This window comes from Anarhichas minor, unplaced genomic scaffold, assembly GCF_050575085.1.
Source record: "Anarhichas minor isolate MPS153535 unplaced genomic scaffold, ASM5057508v1 ptg000080l, whole genome shotgun sequence".
In the NCBI taxonomy this organism is placed as follows: domain Eukaryota; kingdom Metazoa; phylum Chordata; class Actinopteri; order Perciformes; family Anarhichadidae; genus Anarhichas; species Anarhichas minor.
In genome coordinates, this window is record NW_027466526.1 from 3,691,176 (window position 1) to 3,705,449 (window position 14,274).

The 14,274-nt window shown below is 43.6% G+C and overlaps 1 protein-coding gene across 1 annotated transcript; it reads left to right on the forward strand.

The window, feature by feature from the left end:
- The first annotated feature begins 472 nt into the window (after positions 1-472).
- Positions 473-13,329, forward strand: has2 (hyaluronan synthase 2). The gene is made up of 4 exons (XM_076081441.1): positions 473-484; positions 9,347-9,973; positions 12,191-12,292; positions 12,400-13,329. Exons 2-4 carry the CDS (start codon positions 9,347-9,349, stop codon positions 13,327-13,329), a joined length of 1,659 nt encoding a protein of 552 aa, XP_075937556.1. The 5' UTR covers positions 473-484.
- Positions 13,330-14,274: the final 945 nt, after the last annotated feature.

Below are 14,274 nucleotides of genomic sequence, written 5' to 3' on the forward strand. Positions count from 1 at the left end.
TTTTGTTATTCAGAGTATGACTTTTGAAATATAAATGAAACCGTCAGAAGTTGATGGAGAACAATATTTATCATTTTTGTCTACTTTTTTGTCATTTTTGTCTACTCGTTATTTATACTTTTTTATATGAATGATGCCAAAGTTGACTGACATAATGTTTGTACACCCAAGACGCATGCGGTGTGTAGTTGATGACTGCAGACAGACTGTTAGAAACTAGTAAGGACGAGCAGTCTTGGATTCTTTTTTTTTCAGCATCCCGTTTAGCAAACTTAGAGGAACGTGCGTGAACATTTCTTTTTACTTTTTTTTACTTCTTATCATTAATGAGGATCAATGTCTGCGGATTCATGAGACTCATTACTACACAAGTGTCCTCTGAAACTTTGTCGAGACTTTTTTCCCCTGTGGAGCGGCACCAGAGCTACCGGAGCTGACCGCATCCTTCTTCAAGGACGAACGAGAGGACGACAGCTGCTTCAAGGTAGGCGGCCAGTGATCATTTGGTCTGGTGAGCCCGCAGCTTACTGACACACAGTATACATGTCCAGAAGCCTGTAATAATCAACTGCATTCAAGTTATTATTTTGGACATGTTGATGCTGTTGTATGAATGAGATTTCATTCATACTTTTAAATTATAAGAATGTTGTTAAATTTGTAATCTCAATAAAGAGAGCAATGCTTTAAATTGGGGGGCGTGCCAGCTGTTACTAGTATTTTCCCCCATAACGGTCGTGCGTAAAACGCGGATGCCATCCAGGTTTGAAGTTGAACAACTTTTTTTTCCTTCACAGATGTTAGCTACTGTATTAAAATAGTATCACATTAACACCAAGAAAAAAATGTGTCTCAAAAGTTTAATTTGTCCTAAATGGCACGAACATCTGCCTTCCTCTTTGCTCAGCGGTGCCAGCTGTGTACATGTGCGAAACATATCTGCCCGGATTAGTCTTCTAATCATTCAGAACTTCATGGTTTTTTGCTGAGCCAGCCAGCTTCAGCCTGAGAATGAAACGAAGTGATGACGTTGCAACCTGTTCGTCGTTCCTTGAGGTCTGCCAGCCAATGGGAAGGCTGAATTTGGACACGTTCAGTGTGCCTCTTGGTTTGAGCACGTAATTTGATGACAATTGTGAATTGCACACATGTGAATCAAGAATGGCCCTCAGGTTGTGGACAATAATTTGGTAACTGCTGAAAAAATCATATTCTCTGAGCGGCGTTGTAGTGGTGACCGACATTTACCTCGCTGAAATGTTCATGCAACCCTTCTGAGCTTCAGACTGACATGTTAGAGATCATATATGCATGCCTACGTGACTGAAAGCAGGTGCCACCTAAACACTGGTTGCTGGTTGCAGGGACCCTCCGACATACTCTCTTCCTCCATCCGCCTACACTCGAGGAATGCCCATCTGTGAGCTGGGTGTCTAAGCATTCCTGACATTGATCCAGGATGTACAGTACAGAGTTTCTTCCTATTGGCCTGAGTCATCTTTTGATTACGCATTCTTGTTCTCACGCTGTGCATGCTGGAACCATGGTGATATCCACGTGTAAGGGGTGATGAAGCATTTAGTCCACTGTCAGTATTAATATATCAATGTAAGAAGTCCACGTGCCACGTATCCACCACATCTTTCTCACGTTAGCTGCTGTTCTGCGGTGCATTGTTTAGAAATGTGCACAGCATCACTGTACCCCAGGAGACACTTTCAGTAGCTGCCGCACTAATCAGTATTAGTTTAAAATGCATGTGCAGATTTGAAAATGATAGCTTCAGGGCACAAGTTCTTTGTATAATCAGTGCATCTGTGGACCCTCCGTCAATGCACACATGTCTAATACCAACATACCGTCTCAGCCCTCCGGGGAGAACCTCTGCCGAGCATTTGGCTCAGTGTGCTACAGCGAGGAAGACAGTCCGTCTCTGGTGCCTGTTAGTGGAACATTGAGCACTTAAACAGAGATTTAATTCTCACATGCAGCAATGTGGGTAGTCCATGAAGGCTGCCTGCTATAGCTGGGGATGGCAAAAGAGGAAGACAAGTAACTCTTTTTTTTTGCACTCTTCAGTTCACTGTAGACTCATTGCAACAGGATGTTCTTCCACACAGCGCACCGAGCAGTTTACTGCTTGACAGAGGAAGCCATTCAATGGCTGGTCTCCATTAGGGCTCACAACTAGTCCCATGTGCCATTACTGCTCACTGCATGGGTCCTTCAGCATGTAGGGCCTTGGGGCTGCCGAGGTACAACTACTGAAGTTAGGATAGAGTGTGCATCCCCTTCCAAACACACACAATACCAACACAACCACCTACCTCATTTATTCTGCATTAATGCCACAGCGTGTTCCAGGCTCCCTTGGTGAAGTAGCAGTGAAGCAGCGCCCCAGTCAGCCAGTATAAGGGAAAATTTGGTTGTGAGCGAGGTTGCTGAGTTTGATTCCCACTACCTCATACTGAGTCACAGGGTCTCACGGGGGGGTGATGCCAATGTTAATGTATAGGTCCAGGAGTTGCAGTAAAGTAACCCAGGAGCTGTTGAAAGTGAGCTGTGCTTGAGTAGTTGGAGGGCAGACACAGTTGGCTCCTGGACATTTCCATTTTTTATGTTTTTGATGATTTTACTTATAGAATATCTTGCGAGCTCTTGTTAAAAACCCAGATGACAGAAGGTCAGACATCTTCAACCTAGATCACAGTCACATCCTTGCTTTCTTCCACACTAGCTATGGGCGTCTGCCTCTTATGTTATCTCTAAGCTGTAATTAACTATGATAATAGGGAGTGCTAGAATAGAGCTATCTACCATGTAGGGAGCAAGCCAGTTATTTTAGAGCACAGTTGATAAGGGTCTGTAGACAGATAGTGCAGACAGTGTTGGATCAATGGATGACATGAGACAGGCTGGATGCATAAACAATTTGACACTTTTTATGGCAGACATTTCAGCGTGATTTCATACAGTGAAGGGCTAACAAAACACTTTAGCTGTAATAATGCACTATATAGGAAAGAGAACCAAAGAAATAACCCGACAGAGGAGTGGCTGTAGAGGGAGGCATTCTCAGCTGAGTCGCATCTGTAATTTGGCTGGAAATCTTGGGGCTTGCCACAGTGGCGTTATTCCAGTGCCTCAGCTGGCAGTGACCTGATCCAAGTCCCCCCCGCCGTGCCTGCAATCTCCTCCCCCATCCCTTCTTCTGGTGTCTGCAATCCCTCCCTCCCTCTATCCCTAACTCACTTCCTTCCAACCCACTTACTCTTTTTGTTCTTACTGAATACTGCAGTAGATGAGTTAAAGGGAGAAGAACAAGCCAAAATACCAAACAGCAGAGTTTCGCTTTGAAATTGGGAACAGATTAGCCACAGCGTTTCCATAAAATAATGAATTTCACCTTCACTTTTAAGTCAAATTAAACGACAATGATGCAACCCCTACTGTTGAGGTAAAACAATGAGATGGAGAGTAACATAAAACAGTCCACTCGGATGTTGTAACCTTTGTCCACTCGATTCTAGAAGCGTACAGAATGTGAGAAAACAAAGAGACAGATAGAGTAGAAGTCAACTCCCAAGTTATGTTGTAACATTGTACCTTTGCCAGTTGCGGCCCTCTCCACCTGATTCCAATCATGCAAGGAGCACTGCAGTGTAGCGCTGAGGGGTTGTTTCTGTTTAGTTGTGGTTATAATGACAACGCTCCCACAACAACGGCACACTGTGACCACATGGGGGGGTTTATGAGAGGCAGAAGGAAGAGGAGGAGAAAGGGGAGGAGTGAGGAGGGCCGGCCACATCCGAGCCGCGCCTTATGAAAACCAGTTTCATTGATACTGGAGTCTGAAACAATACGGGCTGTTTCACAGCAGCAAAATAAGATGCATACAGCTACACGACAGTTGTTGATTATATATCCATTTATTCATTTTACTGCGTATATATATTACATTTTTGCCATCTAATACAGCCTTCATATTATTATTTCACACTCATTTCTAGTATATCATATATAGTGATATAGTTTAGAGTCGGCCTTGAGTGTGTTGAGTGTGTCTCAGCAGCCAGTTTTTCCCAGCTGCTCCCTCTCCTCGGCCTCATCATCTGCTTGGAACATGTGAGCCTTTTCCTGCATCCTGTTGCAACTGTCACGAGGGCCATCTCAACATTTAATGCTTTTAAAATGTGCATCCTGGCCTTTTCCAGCCCTGCCCAGCTCACACACACACACACACACAGACACACACACACACACACACACACACACACACACACACACACACACACACACACACACATACATTTTTTGTTGGCAGCGCATCATGCGTTTGAGATTTCAAAGGTGTGTATGACTTCAGCAGGTCTGGTTTTCAAATGCTTTCTTGGTGATAGCATAGACTTTACCCAATATTTCTTCAATGGATCAACACCAGGAAACGTTTATGAATATCATTAATATAATGTATTATTACAGCCTGTTTATTGTAGCTTCATAGGGATAATGACGTTGTCACAACATTGTTTGTTATATTAAAGCCATTTCTCAGTCTTATTCATGTAGCCACATGGTGTGAGCTGGCTCACTCTTCAGAGCAACACTAAAGTTTTATATGAACAGCACTCATCTGGCCAGAGCGGCTGATTTATGAATGTTACGCTTCTAATCAGCGACTGCTGAGTCACAATAATATAAAGATGTAAACTTTATGTTATCTCAGCCCCTTACAGACCAGCAGGCTGTCTTTTTTGGCACTGCTTCAGATTTATATTGCCTGTGCAGAGAATACAGTAATGACCTGCCCACAGATTCACATACATATATAGTAGTTACAAAGACATGCACATACACACATACACACACATAGAGTATGGCGTGCCTTGTTATATTTTATGTTCCATCACAGGCCTTGGAAGCGGGACCCTGCTGACAGGGATTCCACTGCTCTCCTGTGAGTTTAATCAAACCATCTCTTCCTCTTCGCAGCACGCACACACACACGCACACACACGCACATGTACGCGCACTGGCTACGCTCGCGATGAAGGTCAAAACTCCAGCAGCACTTTGTAGTATCTTGAACAACTTTATTGTTTAACAATAAAGTTGTCTATCAGACTTTTCCCCTTCTCCATTCACCCTGTAAGTGATGAAGTTGTGCCAGAAACCCCCACTCTGCTTAAACACACACACACATTTTATGCTTAGCTCACATATTTGTGCGCACGCACACACACTCGCACACATGGCCTGTGTTCAGCACCTATGGCGAGACTTAATGGCATTCACATTTACCCAGACAAGCCACATATATATATCTGACATCTATCCACTCATACAACATAAATAAGGGTTACTACAGCATATGGTGATTTTAATGTCCACAATAAATCACTTAATTATACTAAAGAAAAACTTAAATGGGTCACAGAGTTCCCCGTGTACACACAAGCAACACTAATGCTTAATCTGATACTCTGTCAGTGACACACAATTACACATGAACATTTTAAAGATTAAGATAGATGGATACCTTATATACATGAAGAATGTTGTAACAGGCTAAAGGGGATTCATTTCAGATAATTGCATGGCATTGAGAAGGGGTTTCTGCATTGTTAGCCAAGCTAGCAGCGTGGCTCCATGGATGGTAATGTAATTCTATTGGCCGATATCTCCACAACTTTGGTCCAGACAGAAATATCTCAACAACTACTGGAAGGATTGCCATGAAATTGTGTACGGACATTCATGGTCCCCAGATGATGAATCCCCCTGACTTTTGGTGATCCCCTGACTTTACCTCTAACAACACTTGTTGGTCAAAGTTTTCATTTATCCAGACCCTTCGTTTTCTGTGTCAGAAACCACACAACTCATTGCCAGTTATTCCTCACTTATTGGGCAGATGTTAAATAGAAATGCACAAATGTTTCAGGTATGTGTATGTAGAGTGAATATTGCAGTGAAAACACTTTTTGCAGATGTAATGTGCCATAATTGAGTTAAACAATACACTGTGCCAACCCGTTCTCACTCGCAATGCATCAAATACGGTTCATAGCTCAAATGATTAAAACTGATTACAATTTTTAATTTCTTTGTCTCTACAGTGATACAGCAACAGCGAGAAGTACAATTATAAATATCTAGTTCATGTTACAGTTGGAGGGTTCGGTGCCTTGCTCAATAGTGTCTACAGGCACTTACAGATTTTCCCAATTAGTCCAGGTATTCAAAGCAGTGAAAATTGTTTGAACATCAAGGCTGCTGCCACTAAAATAAGAACATCTCTGTATCGTTTTCACTGTTAAATCTCAGTAGGAAAAAGACAGTAATGTTTATTCAAACAGAGCCAAATAGAGTTTTCACCAGAAGATAAAGTGAAACAACTCATTCATTCATCAGTTCATCTCTCTGCTAACCCATCTACTCTCCATCCATGCGAGACTTCACATTTTAGTAAAGTTATCTCGGAGACAGAGCCAGTGGGAATCATACTCAAGAGACTGTAAATGACGTTAGAGTGACTCTGCTAAACCAGGGTCACCGTAGGGCTGGACACACACACACAGAGAAAGTGATGGGGTCCTATCACTTACGTGTGCCAAGATACAAAAACAAACAAAAAGCTATAGGCTGATATCATCCACATGTGCTGTTGCCACCTTCAACTCGCACACACAAACGTCATATGTAGACATGCGTAGGTGCACGTACGCGCTACTCCTAAGTGACAACATCCACATGTGTCAATGATACCGTCACAGATACCCCTCGGATTAGAGCCTTTATGTCTCAGGGCCAGGGGCCAAGTTTGGACAACCATCGTGACTGTTTTTTTAGTCTGCAGTTAATCTTCTTGCAGTCTGAGCTAATTGTTGGTCCTGACCTCTGCATTGGATCACATGCCTGCAGAGAGTATGAGATGCTGCGCTGTCTTTTATTTATTTTATTTTTTTGAAAAACTTCTGTTGGTCTGCAATGAGAAAAGAGCCGAAGCTCTTACATCCCTAGATCATGACGTGAATCGAATGTCACAGTCTGCTTTCGAATAAAACCAATAACCAGAGTGAGCGTTTCATGTCCGTAAAGGCCGGATTCTAAATAAACAAGCAGTCATAAAGCAACAAACGCTGTGGGAAGACTGCATGTTCTTCATCTGTCTGCAGCGGTTTCCTCTAAGTTCTCTAATTTCCAACCATACAAGACGTGCATTTTAGGTGAAATAGAAACTGTAACAGCAACTTTAGGTGTAAATGTGTGTGTGGAGGTGTATCAAAAGATTTGTGATGACTTCCTGCCATAATAACGTTTTTTTCTTTTACAATATAATATATAATCCAAACATTCACAAACCATTAGATAAGTATATTTTGCACATTTAGGTCAAAACATGTTTTCTCCTAAGTAGTGACTGTGTTCATTCAAAGTTAATACAGGGAGATTTTGTTCTGCGCTACCTTATATAGTTGTAAAACATTATACACACATGCAGTACGTGCACAAACTAAAGGAGGTCGAAGGTGAAACGCAGTCTTAACGCAATTAAAAATGTGTATTTCTACAGCCCCCCCCCCCCCCCTCTCTCTCTCTCTCTCTCTCTCTCTCTTCCCTGGTGTAATAAGCTTCTATAGGTGCATTTGGGTGTGTGTGTGTGTGTGTGTCAGGGGTCTTGTAAATGAGCGGCTGACGTTAAGAGCCTTGCCACGTGCCAGAGGAGGCCTGCTACACTGGCTGTGGCCTTCTCATCCAACGATCAGATGAACAAGGCATTATGTCTGAGCCAAGGGGTGTGTGTGTGTGTGTGTGTGTGTGTGTGTGTGCGTATTCCTCTCTCCGCCCCTGCTACTCTCCAAGTGTCTCTTGCTTTGTTTTTCCCTTGCAGTCTTCCTAGATGTCTTCCTCTGCCCCTCTCCCCGTCTGCCTTTACAATTGTTTCTGTTTTCCACTCTCTATCTCTCTCTGTCTGTGGCTCCCCTCCCTCCCATCTGTCTGCTGCGTTTAGGTGCGGTGAGAAGAACTCTTGCCAAATCCCAAACACCGCTTTTGATGACTTTATTGCTCGTGCTCATTTACATGCTTTGCTTGTCTTGACTAAACTTACATGTGTAACTTACACGTCACCATGTGTGATAATGAAATATGCGATAATACACATTTTATATCTGTAAGGCCCCAAAGCTGGGGCACCAAAAACAGAGTTTACATTTTTTAAAGTAAAATACAGCTCAAAGTGTCAGAAGGGGACGCCCCGCTGACTCAGTGGCTGAAGAGGAAAACCCCCTTTGATATGCAAAGCAAAAATGCAAGTCCTTCATAAGTATAAAAGCAATATAATGTCATACCCTCCATCTCTTCACTGTTCATCCACATCTCTGTATCTAGTCAGAGAAGTGATGCCCTTGTTGTACTTTCTATGGGGAGTCGCAGAGGGGAAGAAGCCCACGTTCAGCACTAGCAAAATCTGAAAAGCTCTTGTCTCCTTCTTCCCACGGAGATATAAACAGATGACATCACAGGGTGGTCCGCTCTGCGTTGAGCCGAGCTGAGCCACGCTGAGTGGGTCTCCGCTGCTCTGCCAAACAGATGGCGGTAGCAACATAATAAGGGCTGGAAACAAACTTCAGGATTCTGAGCAGAAGATCTTTGAGCAGCGCGGCTCACGTCGCTCAGAGTTTAGATACACAAAAGCACGGAACTTTCTTACGTGGCCCCCACATCAAAAAGCACACAGAATGATCTGTCACGGTCTGGATCAGAGTTCCTTGCCTGAAAATCTTTTTGTACCAGAAGAAAAATAAATGATCATAATAGTTTCTCCCGGGCATTTAGAGAGCACTCAGCCGTTTGGCAGTGGCGGTCGGCTTGATGCTTAATTAGGTCAAGAAATCTTGTAACGTGCGCCCAACCCCCGCCGACGGAGAGTCGGAACAATTGGCTAGTCACAACTGTCTGACATTTAGACAGGGATTTTGGGGAAGGGTAGAGGGAAGGAGAGGGGGATGGAGGGTTTGTTATAATCAAACATAATCAAACAGCTCCTCTATGTGTGTTCCATAGAAAAGCTGTATTTGATCAAAGCTTAATTCTACTGATGGTATGGAAGTCAGTGTTTTCCATGTGTGCTGCATAAATAAATCACTACATAAATGTTTAATTTTCCCTCTCCTAATCACAGAATGGACATTTGATGTTAGTAGGAAGTCACTTTCTTGTTGTATTTAAAAGGACTACAAATAGTTCACCCCATGACATTCGGCTTGTGATTGATACTCTAAAATTCAGTAATCTTTGTGCTACTTTTGGGCTAACTCTTTTCTCCGCATTCTGTCCCTAGATGAAGTGTCAGAGAGTCCTCACCTACCTGCGGATATTTGGCACCACCATGTTCGGCGTGTCCCTCCTGGTGGGCATCTCCACGGCCTACATCATGGGCTACCAGTTCTTCACCACGGCTCGCAATCACCTGTCCTTCGGCCTCTACGGCGCCATCTTGGTGGTCCACCTCGTTATCCAGAGCCTCTTCGCGCTCTTAGAACACCGAAACATGCGGCGGTCCTTAGAGACGCCGATCAAACTGAACAAGTCCTTGGCGTTGTGCATTGCGGCGTACCAAGAGGACCCGAACTACCTGAGGAAATGCCTGGTGTCGGTGAAGAGGCTGACGTACCCGGGGATCAAGGTGATCATGGTGATCGACGGGAACACGGACGATGACTTGTACATGATGGATATTTTCAAAGAGATCATGGGATGGGACAAATCGGCCACGTACGTGTGGCGGAGTAACTTTCACAGCAGAGGGCCCGAGGAGACGGATGAGGCTTACGCCGAGAGCCTTCAGCACGTCACCAGGACGGTCCTCAACAACAAGTGTGTGTGCATCATGCAGAAGTGGGGAGGGAAGAGAGAGGTCATGTACACAGCCTTCAAAGCACTGGGGCGAAGCATAGACTATGTGCAGGTAAGTCACTCAAATAGAAATGGATGTCAATAGACAGCTTTTAATGAGAAGAATAATGGTGAAAGGGGGAAATTAATAGATTGAATGTAAAAGGTGCACAAAATATGGGCGAGACAAAAATTGGCGGGTGAAAGGATTGTAAATGGTGCAAACAATATATCACAGATAAAATATTCAGTGGTATGTGTATTACTTTGTAGATGTAAGACAAGGACAGCTGACATCAGTGTGAGCTGGAAGGTAAAAGAGAGAGAGAGAAACGGAGGAAGAGATGGCTGGAGAGAGGGTGGGGGTGCGCTGCCAAACCAAACACGGGGTCCACAAAGAGTCTTTTGTGTTGCTTTCACTGTAGATGGCCTGTGGCTGTGTGCACGCATCGTGTCGTGAAGTGTAGCGCGAAGAGGGGCAGCAGTAGCTCATGTCTAAGTGTAATAACGGATCTGTTTCACAGAGCTGAGTGTTACATCATCTACATGAGGGATATTCAGAGCCAGGGCCCAAAACTGTGTCAAAAGAAAAAGGCTTCATTTGGTATGCGTCTATTTGCTTAGACGAACAATCTCAAATAGCTTAAAGTTTAACTTGAGTAAGACTATGTATGTTAGTGATATTGACGCTTGAATGATATCTTTGGAAAAGACAGTTCCCAAGAGTGTTTGAGTGGCTCATACAGTCTAATAATGCAAAGACTGTGCGGGGATGTGGCTTAAAATATATAAGCGGGAGTCAAGCTTGGCAACACAAAACCTGATAAAGTACCAGGAAACCTGTTTTTATCCTGTACCCAGTAGATGTATAAACAAACAACAAAGCAAACTATGTAACTTCCATAGTTTGTCCAAAACACAAAGAGTCACTTCATCATATTGTTCACTAATATTCAGCTGGTGCAGTTAGAAAAATACATCTTAAGCACTGAGCTAAACTGAACAGACTCATCATAACTTGAATAACATTAGAATGATTTTAAAGAGTTTGCATTACAGAAAAGGGGACTTCAATCTTCAAAACTTTTCGATATGATGCTGTGTAACAGATGCAGCTGGACGCAGCCTGCCAGAAAACTGTTGTTTAACAGATATTTCAAAAGAACTCTTTGCAGCCCTGCTAGTAATCATGCCAGTACTCTTCAACAAAGGAGGGACAGCGTTGCATGCCTTTTTACTATAATCAGTCTCGGCCTGTAACAGATGGGTTTTGTTAATAGGTTGGTTTTCATCAACCTGATTTCGTTAGAGAGGGAACCATTACCATTTATAGAAGAGAACGGAGAGAGATAAAACAGGATCTGAAAGATAGCAGTTACTCTTTGCTGCAGGGTTTTATCCACTGACCATATTGCTATTCTGACTTAAAGGGTAACTTCAGTATTTTTGTATGTTTCTGTGTCTAAATTACACTTCGGGGGGATAACATTATTGGTCCAGTAACGCTGTAACCAACAGCTGCAAATTGAGCTTCCAGGGCATTTTTGCAGCTGTAATGTAACTTAAAATCCACTAAAAGTGCTCATTTATTGCCACAGACAGGCTCAGATTGTGTCTGTCAACATTATGAAAAGGACTCTATAGAGAAATAAAAATGTTTTGCCTTATCTTTCACCTCACGGACCGCTCCCGCTCAAGGAGAAGTATGGTTGTGAAATCTGATTATCAAGCAGCAACAGGTCCCACTCTTTACGGCGTTCTTCTTCTGTGGTACATAGGGTCCAGCAGCCACAGGGACACCACCAGGCTCCCGAGCTTTGAGGCCTCGCAGCAGCTGGGTCACCCTCCTCTGCCCGTTGCCCCTCTCTCTCTGCTCATCCGCTCTTCAATTTATAGGAGCTCTTCGTCCGTTTACTCCGGCTCAAATAAAAACGGGCGGCCATCGAATTCAAAGACCTCATCCACATTTGAGATAACATTGAGCTACGCTTTCTGCACTCCACCACAACAAACTCTGCCCAGTCGGCACTCACGTAACCTCGCAAGATTTCATGACAAGAATTTATCTTGAGCGAGACTCTTTCCAAAATGCCAGACACTTAACAATCAGAGCCTTTAAGTGGCTAAAAACAAGCACTTTTAGTTACATGGCTGCCGTCTACAGCCTCTATCTATTAAATTCAGATAAGGAAAAATTCTCCAAGCTGTGTGCCTCTTTACATGACAGAAACAGATGACCTTTGGCCTGAAAACGCAGCTAATTCACTGTTCATCTTTGGGTTTTACTCAGGTGTGTGACTCGGATACTATGTTGGACCCGGCATCATCGGTGGAGATGGTGAAGGTTCTCGAGGAAGACCCCATGGTGGGAGGCGTTGGAGGAGATGTACAGGTTGGTTACAAAACGACAATTTCTCATTCCTTGAAAGTGACATGTCATAACATTTACATTTTTTTTATGTTAAACCTCCAATGTTTTGCCAATCGATTCCTCCCTAGATCCTAAACAAATACGAGTCCTGGATCTCCTTCCTGAGCAGTGTGCGGTACTGGATGGCCTTCAACATTGAGCGGGCCTGCCAGTCCTACTTTGGTTGCGTGCAGTGCATCAGCGGGCCTTTAGGAATGTACCGGAACTCCCTCCTGCATGAGTTCATCGAGGACTGGTACAATCAGACTTTCATGGGATCCCACTGCAGTTTTGGGGATGACCGCCATCTCACTAACAGAGTTCTAAGCCTCGGGTACGCAACCAAATATACTGCTCGATCAAAGTGCCTCACCGAGACGCCGGTCACATACCTGCGGTGGCTCAATCAACAAACTCGGTGGAGTAAGTCATATTTCAGAGAGTGGCTATACAACTCCCTGTGGTTCCACAAGCACCATCTGTGGATGACTTATGAGGCCGTGATCACGGGCTTCTTCCCATTCTTCCTCATCGCCACTGCCATCCAACTCTTTTACCAAGGAAGGCTCTGGAATATTTTATTGTTCCTGCTCATTGTGCAGGCGGTGGCGCTGATCAAGGCCTCGTTTGCCAGCTGCCTCAGAGGCAACATTGTCATGGTGTTCATGTCGTTCTACTCCGTACTGTACATGTCGAGCCTGTTGCCGGCCAAGATGTTCGCAATAGCAACAATCAACAAGTCTGGATGGGGGACCTCGGGGAGGAAAACGGTGGTGGTGAACTTCATTGGTCTGATTCCCATATCAGTTTGGTTCACTATCCTCTTCATCGGGATTATCTATACAGTGATCCAGCAGACTAGAAAGCCCTTTCCTGAATCAGAAAAGATTGTTCTGGTCATAGGGGCAGTCGTCTATGCCAGTTACTGGGTCGTACTGTTGACTTTGTACACAGTGCTCATAAATAAGTGTGGGAAGAGGAAGAAGGACACACACTACGACATGGTGCTGGATGTATGACTTACAGAACTCTCTGTTATGGTTGTTTGCACTCACACCGTGTTGTTATGCAAATGTTTTTCAGATGCAGAGCAGCTCTGGAGGCAAAATTGGTTCAAAATGGGCAAAGAACCAGGGATTCTTTTTTAAACTTGAATGGCAAACATAAATGACAGCGGCTGCTTTTTTCTCTCTGTTCATTCGTGACAACAGCATTCATGATATTGGAACAGCATGCTAGCTAATTAGCTTGTTTTTTTAAAAACATCTAGCGACGGTAAAACTTTCATTATGGCAAGATTAAATATCTTGCAGTTGGCAGAAAGAGTGAAAGGCTTTGTAACATTAGCTACCTCTTACTCATGTCAGTTTCACTGGGCTTCAGTCTAACATTTGCAACTCAGCCAAAGAAACTATGGATTTTGTGTCTCCACCCATTGGGGTTTAACTGGACCGGTAAAAATATTTTACCTCCAGAGCATCGTTGTGTCTCCAAGAATTGTTTGTACATGCAGACTAGAAAAAGCTCTACATATTGGCCCCCACCAAGGCAAGCCAAAGTACACCGCCACATATCTTCAAGTTCAAATCAAACTAAAACCTCCAGTCTCCTCTGTCAATGATTACATTCTTAACTCTAAAAGGTGCTGAGATAGGCTACTGCCATCACTACTAATGTCATTGTAATCTGTGTGGAGCTCATGAATAGGTGCGGTTAGCCACTATAGCATTGAAAGCAATGCACAAGAAGTTCTGACGTATGTATTTACAGATGCCACAACTTCAAAGGTATTAGCTCTGAGGGCAACGCATTAGGGAGAGCTAAAGTATCAATTTACAAAGGAAAAAGGCTCTACAATTAAATGCTGGTCTCTCTTTCTTGTGTTGGGAGAGATATTTCCTTACAGTCTTCACGCATTATAAATGCGTTTATCTATTTCAATAAAAGATGTTTTTGTATCATTT

Excerpts from the sequence above, each read along its gene's own strand:
- has2 (XM_076081441.1), top strand. The coding sequence starts at position 9,347 with ATGAAGTGTCAGAGAGTCCTCACCTACCTGCGGATATTTGGCACCACC. Across the intron at positions 9,974-12,190 it reads GAAGCATAGACTATGTGCAG|GTGTGTGACTCGGATACTAT; the intron begins GTAAGTCACTCA and ends GGTTTTACTCAG. Across the intron at positions 12,293-12,399 it reads GCGTTGGAGGAGATGTACAG|ATCCTAAACAAATACGAGTC; the intron begins GTTGGTTACAAA and ends ATTCCTCCCTAG.